Here is a 21104-nt window from a genome sequence, read left to right as displayed (position 1 = left end):
TTCACAGGAGCTCAATCAAAAAAATTACACCAAGCCACATAAGGAGATATTAGGACAGGTGACCAAATACTTGATCTGAGAGCTGCTTTTAAGAATCATCGTACAGGAGAGGAGATAGTGAGAATTCCACAGCTTAGGGCCTAGGTAGCTAAGAGAACAGTCACCAATGGCAGACCGATTAAAAATAGGGGATGCACGAGGCAAGAATTGGAAGAGCAGAGATTTGAGGGTTGTAGAGCTGGAGGAGGTTAGAGATAGGGAGGGGACAAGGCCATGGACTGATTTGAGACCAAGGATGAGAATTTTAAAATTGAGGCAGTGTAATTCAGCCAACACAGAGGTGACGGGTGAACAGGACTTGGTGCGAATTAGGATACAGGCAGATTTTTGGATAAGCACAACTTTATGCAGGGTGGAAGGTGGCCAAAAAGTATGTCGGCATCAAGTCTAGAGCTAACAAAGGCACAGGTGAGGGTTTCAGCAGATGAGCTGAGGCAGGGTCGAGTTGCTCAACATCACAGAAGCCGTCTTGGTTATGGCGTGGATGTGTGATCAGAAGCCAATCTTGGGGTCACATGCAATGCAAAGTTTGCAAACAGTCTGGTTCAGCCTCAGACAGTTGCCAGGGAGAGGGATGGAGTCAGCGGCTAGGCAATGGAGCTTGTGGCAGGGACTGAAGACAAACAAACTGTTAATAGTTAAAACCTTACAGCAAATGAAGCCCTGATGGCTCAGTTAATAAGAGTACTTAAGTCGTTTGGACGGCTGCCCCAAGCTTGGTCCAGTTTGCACTGAGGCATGTCTTAACCAAAGGGCAAGACAATTAAGCCACGGTATGTCTGGACTCGAGAAGGGGTGATGGGGGGGGCGAGAGAATGGGAAGGTCCCAATCACTATCTAGTGACCCATGCTGGAAACAGCAAGTGCATGAGGAGCAGCTGAAGCCATGATAGACTGAACTGTGAAGTCCCCCACTGCCAAACTGACACAGCCAACATGCATCATAAGCTTGCAACCGGACAAGGCACCTGGCAAAAGGCAGACACTCACCAACCCCCTCGGAACATATCTTTCACCGTTCCAGGAGGGAAGGACAAAGGGAATTTTTAAATTGTATTCACCATTCTACCCATTTAAATGGAGAGACAGCTCTGCTTAGTATTCTAAAAATCACCTTGCAGGAGTAACAAGTCTTTTTTTTTAAATCCAAATGTTGTTAAATTAAAGCATCCAGGTTGCATTACTATGTAGAAGAATACAAGGTGTCATAACTAAGACCACATGTTAAATGGCTTACTGTGGACAAACTAACTCAGTCATAGTTTAATAGTCAATATCAAAACACACACAGCAGACTTTTCCCATTAAAATTTTCCTCTGATGATTCACTGCCAGGTTATCAGTACTGGGTAGATATCAGTATGTCGTTTATTTTTCCCATGCTCAGACTTGACCTACTCTCATCACTGAATTAATGGACAGCTCAAGACACAGTGCAGTTATTCAAACCAATATATCCCACACAAAGAAATCATTCTGTCCATCATTATAATTGCTCAGTACGCAGGAAAACCATGATCCACCCACATTAAACAATAAAAATGTGATCCTTTGGTGGTGCTGTGGGGAGGGAGGAGTAGCAGCACAGATACCTTTGCTCAAAATTAGATACTGTCTCAAAACCGAATCATGAATTTAGTGTTTATTTTCAAGTCATTACCATATATTCAGCCCTTTCGATGCAATAGTGTTTCCTGTCCCTTTTCAAATATTCCAAAAGGCAGAATGTTACATCTTTTATTCTCCAAAAACAAATTGTATTCACTATGCTAGAAGCTGGTCTCATACTCTCCCAACACCAAGGTTTTACAAGATTTTAGTTAACTTGGAACGATTTGAGAGTTTTGATAATGTGCCCCCACAAAGTTTAATAAAACTGAACAGCTGCACAGTAAGTTTACATTGTAAAGTTTGGAATGATACAAATATGGTTCACTAGGGTTGGAAGAAAATATAATTCCAAGTGGAATAATTAATTGCTCTTTGCCAGTAAGCTATTTAAAGGATATGGATTGAATAATTAGCATTTAAACTGTAAATGTGATCTGCTTAAAGCTTTCTATATCACTAGTTCTTGCCAAATATTCTGCTCAATGTGTCGGGGGGGGGGGGGGGGGGAGATGAGGGGGAGGTCGGAGAGGAGAGAAAGAAGGACATTTGAAAAGGTAAACTTATCATTTTCACAAGACTGGGGGACACAAAGGCAGTCCTAAGTCTACGCTTAAAATATTAAGCTATCTTTTCAGATGCTCATGATTCCCTGCACATTTGCAGCACTTGCAGTTATTTACTTTCCCACCTTGTCAATACAAGAGACTCCACAGCACTTCCCAGTGTTTAAGTACTTGACTTATTTTGAATATTTGTTCCCTTAAAATAATCCTAGCTTTCACCAGGCCTGACCCTACAAATGCCAGCACTGTCTCACATTAAAACACACCGATTCCAGAGAGAGTCTGGCTCTGTAAAGGAGGAGTGGAGCAATAAGTCTAGGTTCACAATATTTTAACGATTTTCAAATCAATTATATTTCTATTTTAAAGTGAGAAAAGGGGGAACTATCCAGTACAAAAAGAATGTAGAAAATCAGTCACTAATTGTTCAATGCCATTAAGTAGATAGCCTGTTGGGCTACAGATACATATAAACATCTATTGAGATTTAGCCAAGTCAAGGTCAGAATCTTGATCAATGTCTTGTGGTGCTGCACTGCAAAAAAAAAAAAAAAAATCAGACTAGTACAGCACAGGAGGCCTTTCGGCCCATCGTGTCAGGGCCAGCTCTTTCGAAGAACAGTCCAATTAGTCGTGCTTCCCCCACCCCACCCAGATCTTTCCCATTCCCTTTGCAATTTTTTCTCCAAGTATTTATCCAATTCCCCTTTGAAGGCTACTATTGAATCTGTATCCACCACACTATCGGGCCGTGCATTCAATATCTTGAATACTTTATTACTTAAAAATATTTTCATGTCGCCCTCTGGTTCTGTTGCTAATCACCTCAAATCTGTGCCCTCTCTTTATTGGCCCTGACACTGGGAAGTTTTTCTCCATCTAAACCCATGAATTTAAACACCTCTATCAAATAGATACTAAAATTCAAATAAATGTCAACTTTAGCATTGCGCACGTGTCAATTGCTACATTAAATTCCATCCAACACACCCAAGGAATCAGGCATTCAAGAACAGTAATTAAGTTGGATGAATTAAAAAGGCTAATTAGTGAAGTTAAAGATCTCCAAATTTATCTCCCACCTCACTGTGCCAGCCATGGCTCAATCGGTTGCACTCGTCACTGAATGAGAAGGATGTGGGTTCAAGTCCCACTTCAGGACCCGAGCACAACAATCTAAGCTGACATAACAGTGCAGTACTGAGGGAGTGCTGCACTGTCAGAGGTGCCATCGCGTGCATGAGACTTTAAAAAAAAAATGAGGCCCCATCTGTACTCTCGGGTGGACATAAAAGATTCCATGATACTATTTCAAAGAACAGTAGGGGAGTTATCCCTGGTGCCCTGGCTAATAATTAACCAACATCACAAAAATGGATTATCTGGTCATCACATTGTTGCTGGTGGGAGCTTACTGTGCACACATTAGCTCCCACATTTCCTACATTAAAAGTGACTGCACTTCAAAAGTACTTTATTGGCTGTAAAGCACGTTAGGATGCCTAGTGGTCGTGAAAGGCACTATATAAAGGCAAGTATTTTCCCCCCCAAAAGTGAGCCCATCTTGAAGGTCCACAGCAGCTCCAGTAGTCATTTGCCCCTTCAGTATAGAATTATACGATAATTCTTAATACTTGCTCCTTTGAGCAGTCAACTGCGAGAAAGCTTGATTTATACAGCGGGATCCTTTTATTTCATCTCATCTAAAAAAACATTATAAACCTAATGGCAGATGCTGTTAGATGCCCTGCGACAGCAACATTTTGACCCAACATCCTACAAGACTGGTAGGAGCATGGCTCCAATACAAGACTGGATTGAGGGCAAGGAAGCACCCGAATACAAAAAACTGAAAATTGCTCTCGTTTCACCAATAGGAACTAAATTAATAACCTCTGGTTCCAGAACAGAAGGGGAAACACTTCATTGCCACATTAAGTTGAGATGTAAAACAAATTAATGATATAAGCAGCTGCTGGCCTCTTTTCTTTGAGATCAGTGGCCAAACTGGCAGCTGAAGGCTAGCACCCCTCTATTCCAGCAGCTGTCCTGCGGTTGCCAAACGATGAAAGACAAAAGTACCGCTATCCAAACTGAGTGTGTAACATCCCATAAACTGGGATGTCTGATCTGGCGAGCCTGTTGGAATAATTAGTATCCTGTGAATATATAATATGCTGAAGTTGCCATTATTTGAAGTTCTGGTGTGCCTGGAAGCTCAGCAATGCTGAGTCTACTAGTGCTTCCTGTTGCTTGTCCTGTATTAGCATTATTTCTGGATGGCTCCATTATATTCCGTAATCCTCATCGCAGTCAGTTTGCTTTTGCTATTGTTCTTGGTTAATATTAGCAATCCCCGCCTCTGTCTGGGTGGCCAGAACACCACTTCCTAGACTCAGAATACTGATAAGCCAAACAGCGTTTTTTTTTAAAAAAGGGGGAAAAAGTACACACAGGCACACAATGCAAAGCACAAGTTATGCCAACATTAGCCTGTTAGAAAATGCAAAGAGCATACATTTTACAAGTTTGGCAAGAATGCAGCTTTTTCATCTTTTCTGGTTAATATTGGGAGTTGCTTTGGAGAAAAGCATCCCATTGAAAAATCTATTAAAATGCACCAGTTATTGAGGGTGCAAGGTTAATAGAAGAAATACCTTGCAGTTAGCCGGGCGCAGCAGTCAGGTTCATGAAGAGCAAGTCTGGACAAGAGGTTTAGTTACTTAGGGTAAAATTAAATAAAATCGAGCCTGTGCTTTAAAAAAAAACTTTGAAAATGTATAAGCAGTGTTCAATAGCCAATTCCATCCATTACCCTAACAAGCATTTTCCATGCCAGCCTTTTTAATACACTGGAAATTAGCAGTGCTGGAGCCAAGGACGAATTTTGTCATCTAACTGAACATTACTGCACACAAAATGGCTTCCAAAATAAACTGGCTACTTTCATTGACATGTTGTGGTTTCCTGACAGTTGTACAGTTTGTGCATAGTCAGCATTCCAGCTAATAGCAAATCAAAAAAGACCCAGATTTTTCAGTTACACTGAACTATTTTGTCAATAAAGCCAAGAAACAAAGGTGTCCCCATTACATTTAATCCACTCCATTCTTTATTCAATAGGAACACACAAGATAGCATTGTCCAGATCACTGGCTCCTAGATCAGGTTCAGTGTTCAGAAGTGGTCATTCACTGTACCTTAGTGATCGCATTAAATTGAAATTTGATCACAACTGCTGCAGTGCGTGACCAAGAGTTTTTAAAAAAACTGCAAGGTTTCCCCTCTATTCTGTTTAACAAGAACATTTGTTAAATTAGGCCATAAAACAATATGCCACAGGCATATAAAAAAAAAAGATAATTTAAATAAACTTCATCTACTTCAAAAGTATTCTCCTCCTCCTTCCCCCACCCCCCACAACCAACTTTAAAAAAAATCCAGCATCTGAAGTTGATCACCATTCTTTAATTGTGCCAGAAGGCAGACTCAGTGCACTGACTGACTAGTCAGAGATTTCCCACACACTTTCACACAAAGTACCAGGTGCAGCCTCACTTAGGCTGCCTGGAGACCACAACTGCATATCAAATCCATGGGAGTTCTAAAATGACAAGAGCAGAGGGATTTAGCAAGGCTGGAAACATTACAAGATCTGTTTAGAAATACTACAGCCTCTTGCCCCAAACTCACCACAAATTCATTCCTTGGCAAAATTATCATTTTGCTGAATACTATCACTGCAAAGTGAATATATATTTTTCAGGGGGAAAAAAAAAACTCATGCAGTTATCAATTTGAAAAAAATAAACCTGACGGCTGTTTGTCTTTTCTTGAAAATAAAATGAATGTATTTCGAAAGCCATCTCAATACAGCCGAACCAACTTTCAGATCAACTTGAGAAGTTCTCATTCTTGCGGATAGCTATCTGCAGGAGTCCGATGGCTATCAATTGGCTAACCAGCCAATCCCAAGACCGTGCTTTTGTCTTCTAAACAAATTGAAATTAAATTCAGACATGCCATAAGGGAAGAACAAACACTGATTATTCCCAAAGGGAACTCACCAACTCCAGCAGAAAAAAAGATCTAAGACTTATGCACATGAACTGCGGGGCTGCAACAAACTGAACAGAGAATTTCACTCAAGTTTATTCACCAAACTGATTTCTAGCCCAACTACAATATTAATTTTCCAGTCTTTCTCCAGAATTACTGCTCTGCATCCTCCCTAAAATGAAAGCCATCCTAGGTTTTTTTAAAAAGTTCTAAAACTTCAACCTAAAAATAAGGGAGAGGGGGATAGCAAAGCTAACATTTTAAGTAGCGTACTGAAAAAACACTATTTTGTTGGGATTCCAAATTAAGTTCAATATAAGACAACAGGGTCTTTTCTAAAACAATGAACCACAGCAGTAGTTTGCAGTACAATGAGATCCAGGTATTTGAATTACAGCAGCCCAAGATACATAGTGCACTTCCGACTATTGCATAATTTAGATTTCCTATTCTACTGCACATTGCCATGACCAATGGCTCATGCGTTTCTGATCAATTCTACATCAACAGCAGGACACTATTTGCTGGGAGATAATGTGGGGCTTTCCCACCCCCACCATGCAAGAGTTAAATTTACAAAAACAGCCCTGCATACAATAGTGCTAACACTTGTCACGTCACTAAGTGGGGCAGTGTTTTAAACTCAGGTTTGACTTTTACAGGCATTTGTGCTAACTCCTTCCAATGCAGGTGCAGCTCGAGTGCACTCTAGTTATTCCTCAGCGCTAGGGTGTTTCTACGTTTCCTAGCAACCCATTCAACCTTCCAATCATCTAAATGAATTTACAGCCCACCATCTCCACACCCATTACTCGCATTTCCCTGTCAAACCCGACACATCAGAGCTGAGCTGTAAACTATTTGTGAAAAAAAGTATCACCCTCGCATTTACTATTATATGCAACTGCTCTGACATTCTTGACTTCTCCCTCACCTACTGTGGTACAATTTACATTTGTTGATTTGCCATAATGGCTGGAATTGCCAAGTACACGCTCTCTGAATAAGCAAGCATGCAAGATGACAATGTCCAATTAGAGCTCACCTTTCAACACAAAGAGGGAAGAAAGGAAGTGTCAATAGTTGTAGTCAAGGCAACGCAGCTTTTTCAACCATATACCCCCAATTACAAGGAATGTGCTCCTTTGTATCAGGTCATCTACAATACTAAACCCATAACAAGGAACTAAAAACCCCAATAGCGACCAAATGAAAGACCAGTGCTGATTACTACAGAGGTCCAAGTGCAGGGGATGCAGTTAAACACGACATTTGGACAGGGTTGCACTATGCATTACTTCACGATTTTACAGACAATACTCTCATCTCCCTTGTGCCTCTCTACACTGCACATTCACAAAGGCCATTCACGAATACTTCAATGAGTGCTTACTTGGCTATGACAGCACAGTACTACTAAAGCTTACTAAGTGCTCCTAACAAGTCAACATAAAACTCCTGCGTGTAACTTTCAATTGACCCATCAAATCACAAATATTTCATTTTATCTTTTCTTTTATTGGGGGCCCGTACATAATCAAGATAATCCTCTCCTTTACAAGCTGCAGCTTAACTGTCAGTCACAGTAACTGACCCATTCAAGGAAACTGTCACTTTTTGTAGGATTGTAATGCTTCAGTGGGACAGTCTTCCATTTAACACAAAGGACGTGGTTAAGAACTTCCTTGATGGGGGGGGGGGGGGGGGGGGGGGGGGGGGAGGAGAGAACCTGCACCGTGCTGAAAACCATTCTATTTCATATTTTCACGCAAACTTGCATTTTCTTAGCAAAGTGAAAATTTGGAGCAGGACTCAAAATCACCCAGTACATTTTAACTTGTTGACTTGCATCTCAATTGCATCAAGACTCCATAATCTTGTACCACTCATCTGCCCAATCATTTGTTCATTTGAAACCTTTCCAAAAAAATGCAACTTTGATTACACTACATGCAAATAGAAAGACATCAGCCACAATGCAAGAGTAGCATCTATGTACTCAAAGTGTCATGGGAACATATTAGGAACCCAGATGAATACTTTGCCAGAAACTCAAGCTCTGAATGCTGACTATTTTCTCTAAACACACAAATCACTAGGTCAGATTTAAAAGTGGAATTCATATCAATCTTCATGCAACAGACACTTGTATACATAGATTATAAATGTTCAGCCAGTGAAATTTCAGCCTTCAGAATCTTTCCATTATCATTGCCTCCATCACATAGAATCTGACTCAACAGTTTCTTACTAAAAAAGTCCACAAAAGCAAATTTACTTGGTCATTTTGCTAGGGGTAGGAAGTTGTAATTTCCTTAACTGAAACTAGACTGGAAGAACCTAATGAGATGTTGCAAAAGACACCCACACTTTAAACTGTGCAATGATGGATCTGCAATTCAAGTCCAAGCAAACTTTTTCTTTTAAACCCCACATTAGGGTGTGGGTTCAGGCGTAGGAGCCTAATGTAAAACACACCCCTTATCAAACACTGGAAACTGGAAAAAAATATTAAAAATGCAAAGTGAAGTCGAGGTGAAAAAGCTTTGGGTACATGGCATATTACAGCCACACCATACATCGACATTTCACATCGACTCAGCGGCAAAGGGGCTGCAGGTTTTAAGATGGCAATGAACACTCTCTTTGCAAGAAGCCATTCTCCTTTCTCTCCTCTCAAAAATGAAATGCTGTTATACAGAGAGCGCAATTTTTAAAAAACGTGACAAATGCACCACAGTTCTATTATAAAAGGAGAAAAAAAGTCATTTTTGCTTTGCAGACGCTGGCTCCCACTAGTCCTGAGGAATAAACATCGCCCATAGAACATACACACACAGCGGTTAATGTTTTTTTTTAAAACTGCTTGAACACAAGTGTTAAAACAAGTTTTAAAAGTTTTTGAAAAGTATTAGAAAGTGCAACAAGTATTTTAAAAGTATTAGAAAGTGTAAAAACAAGTCTTAAAAGTGTTTGAAAACAAGCGTAGGAAATTTTTAAAGTGTAAGTCAAAAGTGAGGAGGCACCAAGGGGAGTAGAGAGAGACAGAGACAGACATGGAAAACAGTCGGGCTCCCATGCAGCGTCTTTGCGTCTCCCTCCCTCTGGTACACGGGCTCCCCATGTCCCGGGGAACTCACTGGCCAAGCGAAGCTGAAAGGCAACACGATCCTGGACTCGCTGTTGCTACTGCTGCCGCTACCGGCTTTCAGATTAAAGGTATTCCCTCCGATGACCGGGGTAGAGGAGGATCCGAAACTACACGGTCCGCCGGGAGAGACGCGGGACTGATACTCCTTCAGGCAGACTTTGAAGAAGGTGTCGCACTCAGCTCGTACACACTTGCGGTCTTGGGGGTTCCGACTGCTCCCTTCACAACAATTCCCATTCTGCAACTCGCCGTTAACATTCTGCATGAAATTTATCTGCAACTCGAACTGCCCCGATGCTAGGGAGAGCTGGTGGAAGAAAATAAAAATGTAGATTAAAAAAAAACTTTTTAAAAAAAGTTCAAATAAAAATACAGAAAGTTTTAAAAAAGATACAAAAGAATGTTCTTAAAAAAAAACACAATGTAACAATAACTGGGAAAATAAATAAATCTTGTCTAACGGAGGGAACATTCCAAACAAAAATAGGGATAGAAATCTTAAAACAAGGAGCAAATTGCTACAACTGTAATTTGTAACAAAAAAAAGTGGGTTTTTTTTTTGAGTTGCTGTGATTTTTTTTTACTCCTCTCCGCAAAATTATTGCTATAAGCGAATGAATGATCAGCACAAAACCTACCTGGGTCCGCAAGACGATAAACCAAAGAGTAGCAAAGAGAGAGATTTTACTGCAAACCATTGCTTCGCCTTCCCTGCACTTGGGTGAACTGAGGGTGGAGCAGACCGTTGCACGGCAATATACTCCAGCGATTCTCACATGCACGACTGAAGACACTTGCTATGAAAAAAAATGTTTGAAAAGAAAGCGAATCATCAATGCAAAACAAAAAAAAACCTTCCTTTTTTTATTATTCTCCTTTTATTTTCCAACAGCGACTCTCCTCCTCCCTCCCCTCAAAAAAAAAACTCCTCCTCGGTCACATACACACACACACAACAAACCCCCCCCCCCTTTCACATACACAAAAAAAAACACCCGTCTGCTGATAGTGATAGTGACTGCTTCATCAAGATAGAGAGAGAGACAGACGTATGCGTTCATTAATATGCATTAGCAGGGTTGGACAAGGGCTCATTAAACGCCCACTTTTTTTTTTCCCAGACCAGCCTTTCTGGGAGAGAAGGAGAAAAAAAAAAGTTGGTTTGTTGGAATGATAAAATTGTACCACAGATGGAGGATTTAAGCGTGAACATACTGAACAAAAAAAGTGAGGGAGAAGGGAAAACTTTAAAAAAAAAACCTTATACAAATACAGATTACTGCTCTCATAATAAAACCTATAGTTGCTTCAACGTTCGTGTTGTTGCAGGAGTTCTTGCTTTTCTTTTGGGGGGGGGGAAGAAACAGCTGTTAAAGACAGTGAAATGAAAGTGACTTGCTCTCCAGTGTTGTTAAGAATTCTATATACACACACACAAAGAATGGAGTTTGCTGCTTTCCCCGTGTTGCACCTGTAGGCGTCTCTTCTCGCCCATGTGGCTGCTGTTAGTTCTGTATCGCCCAGACTGAAAGCAATTACAATTGTATTCCCCTGCACTACCTTCCAACTTCCATCAGAATATGAAGTCTAATTTTTTTTTCTTGCAAGCTGAAAAATTTGTTGTAGGTGCTTTCAGGGCTATCAATCATGCAATTTACCTATTATCCCAACATAATAGTGCTTATAATGATTGCCAACATGAAGCACTTGGTGCAAGCTACCTAACATGGAAGTTGCAGTAAAATCGTGTCTGTAAAATATGTCACGTAGTTTAAAAAAAATCCTATCTGGACCCAATCAACATTAATTGACAAATGAGCATGTGGCTGATTCCCTTTTCGCTTCTTATTGGACTGGCTGCAGACCGAGCGTGAGCGAGCAAATTACTTTATAATCGTCAATTATTGCACCTTATTCACGTTTTTAAGCACCCCGTTTCTGCTCACGTTTTGAACAGAGCTGGACAGAGCCATGATTTACAAGCGAACCACCAATTTAAATCTTCATTAATGGATCGATTGTGCATCACTGTCTGAAACGTTGAAGTGAAAGTTGATTTCAGATTAATTGCATAAAATATCTTATTAAAATATAAATGTTTTCAGGTTGCAAATTGTAAAGCTCTAAATTAATCCTGCTCAGATGCTCAAGTCCACTATGAATATCAATAAACCCCTGCAACTGACTTGAACTCAACCTCATTTATTAAATGTAGTTTAAATTGAAGTTTTATGCAAGGAGATTTTCTATTACACCATAGATGTAACTTTTCAAAAATTTGTTCATGGGATGTGAGCGTCACTGGCAAAGCCAGCATTTATTGCCCACCCCTAATTGTCCTTTTTAAGATGGTGGTGAGCTGCCGTTTTGAACTGCTGCAGTCCATCTGATGCAGGTGCACCCAGAGTGCGTTTCGGGAGGGAGTTCCAGGATTTTGACCCAGCGACAGTGAAGGAACGGCGATATAGTTCCAAGTCAGGATGGTGTGTGGCTTGGAGAGGAACTTGCAGGTGATGGTGTTCCCCTTGTGACTGTTGCCCTTGTCCTTCTAGGTGGTAGAGGTTGCGGGTTTGGAAGGTGCTATCGAAGGAGTCTCGGTGAGTTGCGGCAGTGCATCTTATAGATGGTACACACTGCTGCCACTGTGTGCCATTAATGGAGGGAGTGAACGTTGAAGGTGATGGATTGTGTGCCAATCAGGCGGGCTGCTTTATCCTGAATGGTGTCAAGCTTCTTGAGTGTTGTTGGAGCTCCACTCATCCAGGCAAGTGGAGAGTATTCCATCACACTCCTGACTTGTGCCTTGCAGATGGTAGACAGGCCTTGGGGAGTCAAGAGGTGAGTTACTTGCCACAGAATTCCCAGCCTCCCACTGGTTATTGCCTGGCACGTGTGTGGCATGAATGTTACTTATTGCTACTCAGCCCAAGCCTGAATGTTGTCCAGGTCTCTTTGCATGTGGGCACAGACTGCTTTAGCCACTGAGGAATTGCAAATGGTGCTGAACATTGTGCAATCATCAGTGAACATTCCCACTTCTGACCTGATGTTGGAGGGAAGCTCATTGATGAAGCAGCTGAAGATGGTTGGGCCTAGGACACTACCCCGAGTAACCCCTGCACTGATGTCCTGGGACTGAGATGATTGACCTCCAACAACCACAACCATCTTCCTTCATGCTAGGTATGACTCCAACCAGTGGAGAGTTTTCCCCCGATTCCCATTGATTTCAATTTTGCCAGAGCTCCTTGATGCCATACTCTGTCAAATGCTGTCTTGATATCAAGGGCAGTCATTCTCACCTCACCTCTGGAGTTCAGCTCTTTTGTCCATGTTTGGACCAAGGCTGTAATGAGGTCTGGAGCTGAATGGCCCTGACAGTACCCAATCTGAGCATCAGTGATCAGTTTACTGCTGAATAAGTGTCGCTTGATAGCACTGTTGACGACACCTTCTGTTACTTTGCTGATGATTGAGCTGATGGGATGATAATTGGCCAGATGGGATTTATCTTGCTTTTTGTAGACAGGACATATCTGGTCAATTTTCCACATTGTCGGGTCGATGCCAATGTTGTAGCTGTACTGGAACAGCTTGGCTAGGGGTGCCACTAGTTCTGGAGCACAAGTCTTCAGTCCTAAAGGCAGAAGTTGTCAGGGCCCATAGCTTTTGCTTTGGTCAAGTGCCTTCAGTCGTGTCTTGATATCACATGGAGTGAATTGAACTGGCTGAAGACGGGCATTTGTGATGCTGGGGACCTAAGGAGGAGGCGGAGATGAATTATTGCACTCGGTGCTTCTGACATAACATGTGCAAGAGTGTTGTAAAACTTGCAGTGATGAGGGATCTGTAGATATACTGAGTTTTTTTCAGTAGTAGATTACAAGAAAATAAACTACTTAATATACAGTGCTTGATTGATAACCTTGACACGATCACAGGGTAGTAACTCTTCAGATTGGTTTAGATAATATCACAATCATTAGCTTTGTGTCCCAATAGAGTTGTGACACTTCCTCAAGGTTTCTCTTCCTGTGCCAATATGAACATCTCTCCAGTATGCGCAGAGCTCCACGCTCGTTCCCCTCCCATTCATCGTCTAGATGCTGCTTACTCCTCAGTGAAGGCATTCACAAACACAGGAACAGTGCCAACGTGTTAATTGAGGGCTAAATTTTGTCCTGGACACCATGGATAACTCCCCTGCTCTTCTTCAAAAAATTGCCATGGGATCTTTTATGTCCCCGAGAGGGCAGACGGATCCTCAGTTGAATGTCTCATCAGATAGACGGCACCTCCCTTCAACAGTGCAGCCCTCTCTCAGTAATGCACGGGAGCATCAGCCTAGATCTTTGTGCTCAAGTCCTGGAGTGGGACTTAAACCCACAATCTTCTGACTTAGAGATAAGAGAACTACCAACTGAACCAAATGCATATTGATGATGCATACCTCTACCTCTCCAGCATCACCATTGAGTTGTTGCTGTCATCTCCAACTCCCGGTGCTGGATGAATTGAGATTTCCTCCAGCTCAGTATCAGTAGAACTGAACCCACCCTATTTGGTTTGCGGAAGACTCATATGCCTCTAGCTCTGACTGTATCAACATCTCTGGCTGGTAACCCAGGGTAAACTCAGCAACATGTTGTTATGCACCTGCCAAGAATGAGGCATATTAATTTCGCCAAATGGGCTTAAATTTCAAATGTTGCTGGGAAGAAGAGAAGGCCTGTTACCAGGGCTGCCAGACACTTGGCTGGAAGACATTTACATACCAATAGGGACAAGTGAGGTTACTTCCCTTATCCATTTAACCCACAATGGACTTTGAGCACCAGGCATTGAAGGCAGGGAAGCACATTCCAGGCCCTGCTAAGATGACACAATCCACAGAGCCAAGACATGACTAACCTGCTTGGCAACCTGGGTTTTTCTGAATGGTACAAACAATTTGAACTCAGTGTCTGTTTGCTCCAGGACTGAAAAGACCTCTCCTTTCTGCTCCCATCGCTTTCTCATAGAACTCCAAATCCACTGAAGACACATGAACCCCAAGAGAGAAAAGTCTCCTACAGCCAACAGGTTTAATAAGAATACTGAACCCCAAGAAAAAGCAAGATCTACCTACAATCAAGGACTCTACAGTGAGCTCGAAGATCCGTAACAAAAACCCTCTCCAGAGATTGCCTCAAACTTTTCCATTTCTGCTCTGTTCTGTCTCTATCTGCATGTGTGTCTCACGTATGCATGCAAGCGTGGGCGCGTCGTGTATCCGTGGGCATTAACCGAATTAGAGTTTAAGTTTAATAAATTTCAACCTTTCTTCTTTAAACCTAAGAAAACCTGGTTTCTTTGTTTTATAATTGGAAAGCAGTGAACAAAGATTCACCAAGGGGGAGCTAAAAACAGTGTGTAAAAAAAAATTAAACCCTGTTACGGTAAGAACGGGTGAAGGCTGAGAGGGACCTCTAAACCCCTTTCTCACCTGGTCGTAACAATGTAAAATTGTTGTCCCGTGTTGTGCTTTATACCAAACCTGCAACCAAAACTGTCTTTTTTCACCTGTGTTGGATTACTTGCTGATTCCCTTTCCTCACCCACTCCCATCACTAAAAACTCTTATTCACTTCTTCATCACCTTGAGGAATGGTCATTGCACTTCTGGCTGGCCTCACTACCACCATCGGTCAAAAGCAAAAGTGTTATGATCCCCGTGGAGACCACGAACAAACCAGAAGAATCAAATCCACCAACTGACTCCAATTTAGGAAACCAAACCGAATGGACAAGATTTCACTTTTTATAAATTTTACTTTAACACTCAAACCAAAACCAACATAAATTAAACATGAAACAACAAACAGATCATGCTCTGTGTGTATATATATATATTACAAATTACACCTAACTATCAGATGCAATGGAGATGAGTATCTCAGTTTCACTGGGCAGTCCATCCAGCATATATGGCACAAAATTATAGTCACACTGTTCCTCATAACTCTGAAGTTTCTCAGGTAGATTTTTAGCTCCTTTCTTCAGACATTTAGCCACTGTTCTTCTTCCGACAGCAGTTCCCTCTTAATCCAAACTCCACAGGTACAGTCTTCACCACAAGTTGCACTTCTCCAGAACCTCCTCAGTTCTGCTCATGATAGTCTTGATGGTGTGGATTCACCAATTTACCCTTTATCCGAGTCCTTCAGTGATAACCTGTGCACTGTATGGCTGGGTCTGGTTAGTCGGCTACTTTGAATAACGGGAACAACTCCTGGATTCAGTCTTCACTTTCTTCTGCTTACTGGAGCACCACTTCTGCCTGATCTGGGGAGGTCTCCTTTTATCTGGTTCTAACCAGTGTCAGTTTCCCCAGAAATCTGAAGTTGTTTTCCCAGTTTCTGTTTCAGTTTTTAGGTTCCGTTTCTGTTTCAATTCTTGCTTCCCTCTCAGTCAGGGTCCAAAAAGAACAAGCTTTGCAAATATGGATTGCATCGCAACAGTGAATTCAAAACTCTGCAGTCTGTATCGTCTCCGGAGCAAAGCCTTGCACACGTGTCACCCACATTCCCACTATCTCTTGTTACCCAGAAAGTAGATTTCAAAATCCTCTTCTTTGTCTTCAACTCCCTCCACAGAATCAATCTAAGACATCTCCTTCAGGCATAATCTCCCTTCATCCCGATTCTAGATTACAGCTTCTCCTCTGCCAATTTTTCAGCCCTCTGGAATTTTCTTCTTAAACCATTTTGCTTCAATCCCACCCTGTCTCTCTCTCTCTCTCTCTGCCTTCAAAAGTCCTTGAAAAGTATGTTTCTTGATGATGCCTGTGCTGCTGCTGCCCTGAAGTTCCTTCACTTGCTGCTCAGTGGCTACCTGTATCCTCTCGAAAGCACTCTTGAGATTTTTTTTCATGAGGACAGCTATGTAAAAGTTGTTGCAAATCAGTGAAGCTTGAACTCTTCACCTACTGGCTGCCTTTGCGGTGGTACAAAACTCCAGATAAACTACAATGGAATGAAGTTTTGAAAATTAGGAAATGAGGTATTGAAGATAAGAGTAATGCTGACGGTCAGCATCCAATATAGATAAATGCTAGTATAGTAATACCAGTTAAAATGTAAGATTGGGTTCAGATTCCATAACTATAGTGGACGCCAGCTTTACCTGTACTACAATACTGGGCTCCATAACTACTGCTGTGTTATCTGACTGTCGTAAGTGAATAACACCAAAGACATTCTGTTTGGCTCCCACTACCTCCAGTTCTATATCCCTTCCCAGCTGTTTGTTTAAGTTTAATCCAATGGTACAGAATCTTCATGTCCTATTTGACCCAGAGGTGAGTTTCAACCCCACTGTCACTGAATTTGATTACTAAACACTGGCCTTATTCCCATTCCTGGTTTAGCTTGGTGGCTATACTACATGTACTTCATACCATAGCAATGATATATGCGGGCTCCTTTTTTGTATATTTCCACAATTCAGACACCAAAAAATATAAATCTGTATACAAAATCTATTTGAAACATGTCATGGTAGCATCATAATCAGTGAGCTAAGACAAATATTTTCAGCCCTGAGACAGCCATTGTGAAAGTAGGATTTTTATCTCCATTTGTGTTTCCTCAATATCTAACATTTTAGGTTTCTCACAAATGAGCTTAAACAAAGTATTTGTAGCTTGCCTAATGGCCCAGCAGCTAAATGCACCACATGGTGTGGGTTGCATGAGGCAATTAGACCAAAAAGGTCACAGGTTCGATCCTTAGTCTGTGCTGAGTTAATTGATCGCAACACTGACAGGAAACGATGGGGGGAATTTAAATTGGCTTCAACGTCCTGGGACCAGAAAGTGAAAAAGAAAATTATCCAGTGTTTCCACTCATGATAATCATGCAGTGACAGCAGGTTAGAATGGGACCGGACTTGATTGTGTAGCCTTTCAGGGGAATAGCCTGTTGACACTCAATACCTAAGTTCACACCACTTCAACAAGGTAACCAATGCAACTGTGTTCCACCATGAGGCACTAATATCCCAGAGAGGATGGGTTGAAAATCATGGAGGAATGTAAACAGAATTTACATTACAGCATTATACATAAATTTAATAAAATATTTTGCATAATATATTGATCATTTCCAGCCATGGTGGAGAAAAACCACTTGAAAGGAAACTGCTAAGGCATTTTGAACATGTAAGTTACCATTGAAATACTGTGGTGGCCGTGCTGCATTTTATAACACAAGATGTGAATGAATATTTGCAACTCAATCATCATAAAACATTGTAATTCAGGATTCTGTTATACTACAGGCTCTGGGTTGAGAATGATACCTGCCTCAAATGATGAAGAGCTGGTAGTCCAGTGTTATGTTGCTGTCCCAGCTTTGGTCCATGATCAGAGTTCTGTAGATCGAGGCACAGAGCTGTACCCACTAGCTCAATCTCAGTTCAATTTTCAAGTTAGCAAAGAGGGATAGTTGACTTTCTCCTAGAAAGGTGAAGAATGAACTGTAAAATGCTTCAAGTTCACCACCTTGATAGATGGGAACTTTTCAAAGTTTGCTTTCCACATGCTGCTTTCATGTATACAGCTATATACTGTATAAAATGTGAATCTATCTTAGTCAGATAGCCTCATACCAGTTGCCTGATTTTGGTGTAGTTAACTTCGCATCAACATAAACTGTGCAATATAACTGTCTTACAAAAGGTGTTAATTATCTGGAATTTAGCGGAATAGTTTTACTCATTTGTGTGAACCCAGAAAAATTCCCTTAAATACTAAATAGAGTCAGTTACGGCACAGATGGAGGCCATTTGGCCCATCGAGTCCATGCCAGCTCTTCACAGAGCAATCCAGTCAGTCCCACTCCCCCGCTCGATACCCGTAGCCCTGCAAACACTGGATAATTTTCCTTCACATACCCATCCAATTTCCTTTTGATTGTTTTTGCACCTCTGTAATTTCGCTGCACATGTGCTCCTCTATATCTTTCCCACTAATTGTGACTGATAGAAAACCTCTGCTTATGGTACCTCTGCTGTTTCTTAACTCCAACCAAATAGATTCTGTCCTTGACCCCGCTAAGATATCCCCTCTCTCCAGCACTATAATATTCTGCTTAATCAATACTGCTACCCCTCCTTTCTTTGCTTTTCCTATATTTCAGAACACCAGGATTATTTAATACCCGGTCCTGCCTTTTTTTAAGCCAGGTCTTCGTTATTGTAATTACATTATCATTGTCCCATGTGGCTATCTGTGCCTCGCGCTCACCAACCTCATTTGTCACACTTTTCTCTTTCTGAAGCTAATTGTGATTTCAAAGTGAACATTGAATATTTGTTTAAGCCTGTATGTTAAAACACTATAAAAATGCAAAAGTTATTTAAAAGGTGATTAAGAATACATAAGTTATAAGGCTTCCCAAGAAGGTTGTATATTATGCTAATGTTCAATGTTATAAGCATGTTAGAATTGATATGTTAAGTTTATTAGTGCACAAAGCATTTTCCCCACCCTTTCATTTAGTGTTTACATTAAATGAATGTAAATATGTATATGTGTCTGTTAGAATAAGAGGATATATGAAAAGCTGTGAGATATGATTAATATGCTAATATGTGGGTCTAAACATATAACGCAAATTGGTAATTTAGCCTATTAGGGGATGCAGATTATATATACACAATGTATTCTCTGCATCTCTCTATCCTAACCCCTGCAACCCCTTTCCCCGCCTCTTCCTCACACACATGCATTATCTATATTCTACCTGAAACGACCAGATTGCCATAAAAACCTATCTGGTTTGCTGATGTCCTTTCGAGAAGGAAATCTGCTCCCTTATCCTGTCTGCCTTGTATGTGACTCCAGACCCACAGCACTGTTGTTGACTCCTAAATGTCCTCTGAAATGGCCTTGCAAACATTCAAGAATTCAAGAAGGCGGCTCACCACCACCATCTCAAGGGCAATTCGGGATGGGTAATAAATGCTGTGAATGAATAAAAGAAAATTGATTGAAAAAATTAACAGGGTAGATGCTAGGAAGATGTTTTCCCTGGTTGGGGAGTGTAGAACTAGGAGTCACAGTCTCAGGATAAGGGGTCGGCCATTTAGGGCCGAGATGAGAAGGAATTTCTTCACTCAAAGGGTTGTGACTCTTTAGAATTCTCGAGCCCAGAGAAGTGTGGATGTTCAATTGTTGAGTTTACTCAAGACAGAGATCGATAGAGTTTTGGATACTAAGGGAATTAAGGGATATGGGGATAGGGCGGGAAAGTGAAGTTGAGGTAGAAGATCATCCGGAATCTCATTAAATGTTTGAGCAGGCTTGAAGGGCCATATAGCCTAATCCTGCTCCTATTTCTTATGTTCTTATGTTTTTTTTTATTCTGCCTGTCTTTAACGATCTCACTTTGAATTGAAAGTTTAATGCTATAATTCTACAGCAATCTGACTCCATTTCTGTACATCCCATATTAGACAAATAATGACATTAATATATATTAAAATTAAATTCTAAATGGAAATTACATGACATATTGGGCTGGATTTTACCGAGCCCCCGACCTCGGGCTCCGTGGCGAGGGTGGGGGAGGGGGGGGGGGAGCGGAAGATGGTTCCGGCAGAGGCCCGCCACAGAGGCCGCACTGGGAGGACCCGGCCTGATCCTCCCAGCTGCGGTGAGGCTCTGTGGTGGCCTCCCCGCTGCTGGGCGATGGAACCTGAATCTAAATATTTAAATCAAGGAGATGAATGCATTTACATCGACTTACCAGCAATTGTCCGGGCCTGTCGTGATCTTTGGAAAGGCAGCTGGCGCTCCCGCACCTTCAATTCCCCGTCTCGGGAAAGCAGGCGTGAGACTGGTGGGGAGGGGGGACAGGGTCAAATAAGCATCATCAGTGTAGGGGATGGTGGGAAGCGGTGAACTTTCAACTTTGTACAGTCTGGGGTGGAGGGGGGGTGGAGGTCAGAATTCAAAGACAAGTATTTTCGGGGGGTGGGGGGGGAAGCAAATACTGTAATTTTTATTGGGGGGGGTGTGGGAAAGGAGCGTTACAATTTTAATTGTTAAATTTTGGGGGGGAAATACCTCTCTAAAAATTGAAATGTGTTGGCAGGGCTGGCTGCTCTTTAAAAATGGTGCCATCTCCTGCGCACAGGCAGCTGACACCATTGCCGGTGTTGGACAGCCCGCCCCGACTATTTAAATGAGCCACTGCGCGGGAGATCGCGGCAACTCCGCAGCACATGGGCCGCCATTTTTACAGCCCGCCAAAAATCCAGCCCATTGTTTGCAAAGTAGATCTTGCGCCACTTGGCACAGTGGCGCAGTGATTAGCACCGCAGCCTCACAGCTCCGGCGACCCGGGTTCAATTCTGGGTACTGCCTGTGTGGAGTTTGCAAGTTCTCCCTGTGTCTGCGTGGGTTTTCTCCGGGTGCTCCGGTTTCCTCCCACAAGCCAAAAGACTTGCAGGTCGATAGGTAAATTGGCCATTATAAATTGCCCCTAGTATAGGTAGGTGGTAGGGAAATATAGGGACAGGTAGAATATGGAATTAGTGTAGGATTAGTATAAATGGGTGGTTGATGGTCGGCACAGACTCGGTGGGCCGAAGGGCCTGTTTCAGTGCTGTATCTC

General features: G+C 41.8%; 1 protein-coding gene across 1 annotated transcript in view; it reads right to left on the bottom strand.

Annotated features, from left to right (window-relative positions):
- The window catches only part of jag1b (jagged canonical Notch ligand 1b), a 47672-nt gene extending 37233 nt beyond the window's left edge, over positions 1-10439 (bottom strand). The window contains exons 1-2 of the mRNA XM_068044327.1: positions 10083-10439; positions 9434-9751 (exon numbers count right to left, since the gene is read on the bottom strand). Coding sequence (XP_067900428.1) covers positions 9434-9751; positions 10083-10142 — 378 coding nt within the window. The 5' untranslated portion in view covers positions 10143-10439. The remainder of the gene's footprint in view (positions 1-9433; positions 9752-10082) is intronic.
- Between the last annotated feature and the right edge of the window lie 10665 nt (positions 10440-21104).

The sequence above is a fragment of the Heterodontus francisci genome, chromosome 13 (genome assembly GCF_036365525.1).
Source record: "Heterodontus francisci isolate sHetFra1 chromosome 13, sHetFra1.hap1, whole genome shotgun sequence".
In the NCBI taxonomy this organism is placed as follows: domain Eukaryota; kingdom Metazoa; phylum Chordata; class Chondrichthyes; order Heterodontiformes; family Heterodontidae; genus Heterodontus; species Heterodontus francisci.
This window is presented reverse-complemented; position numbering and strand designations above follow the sequence as displayed.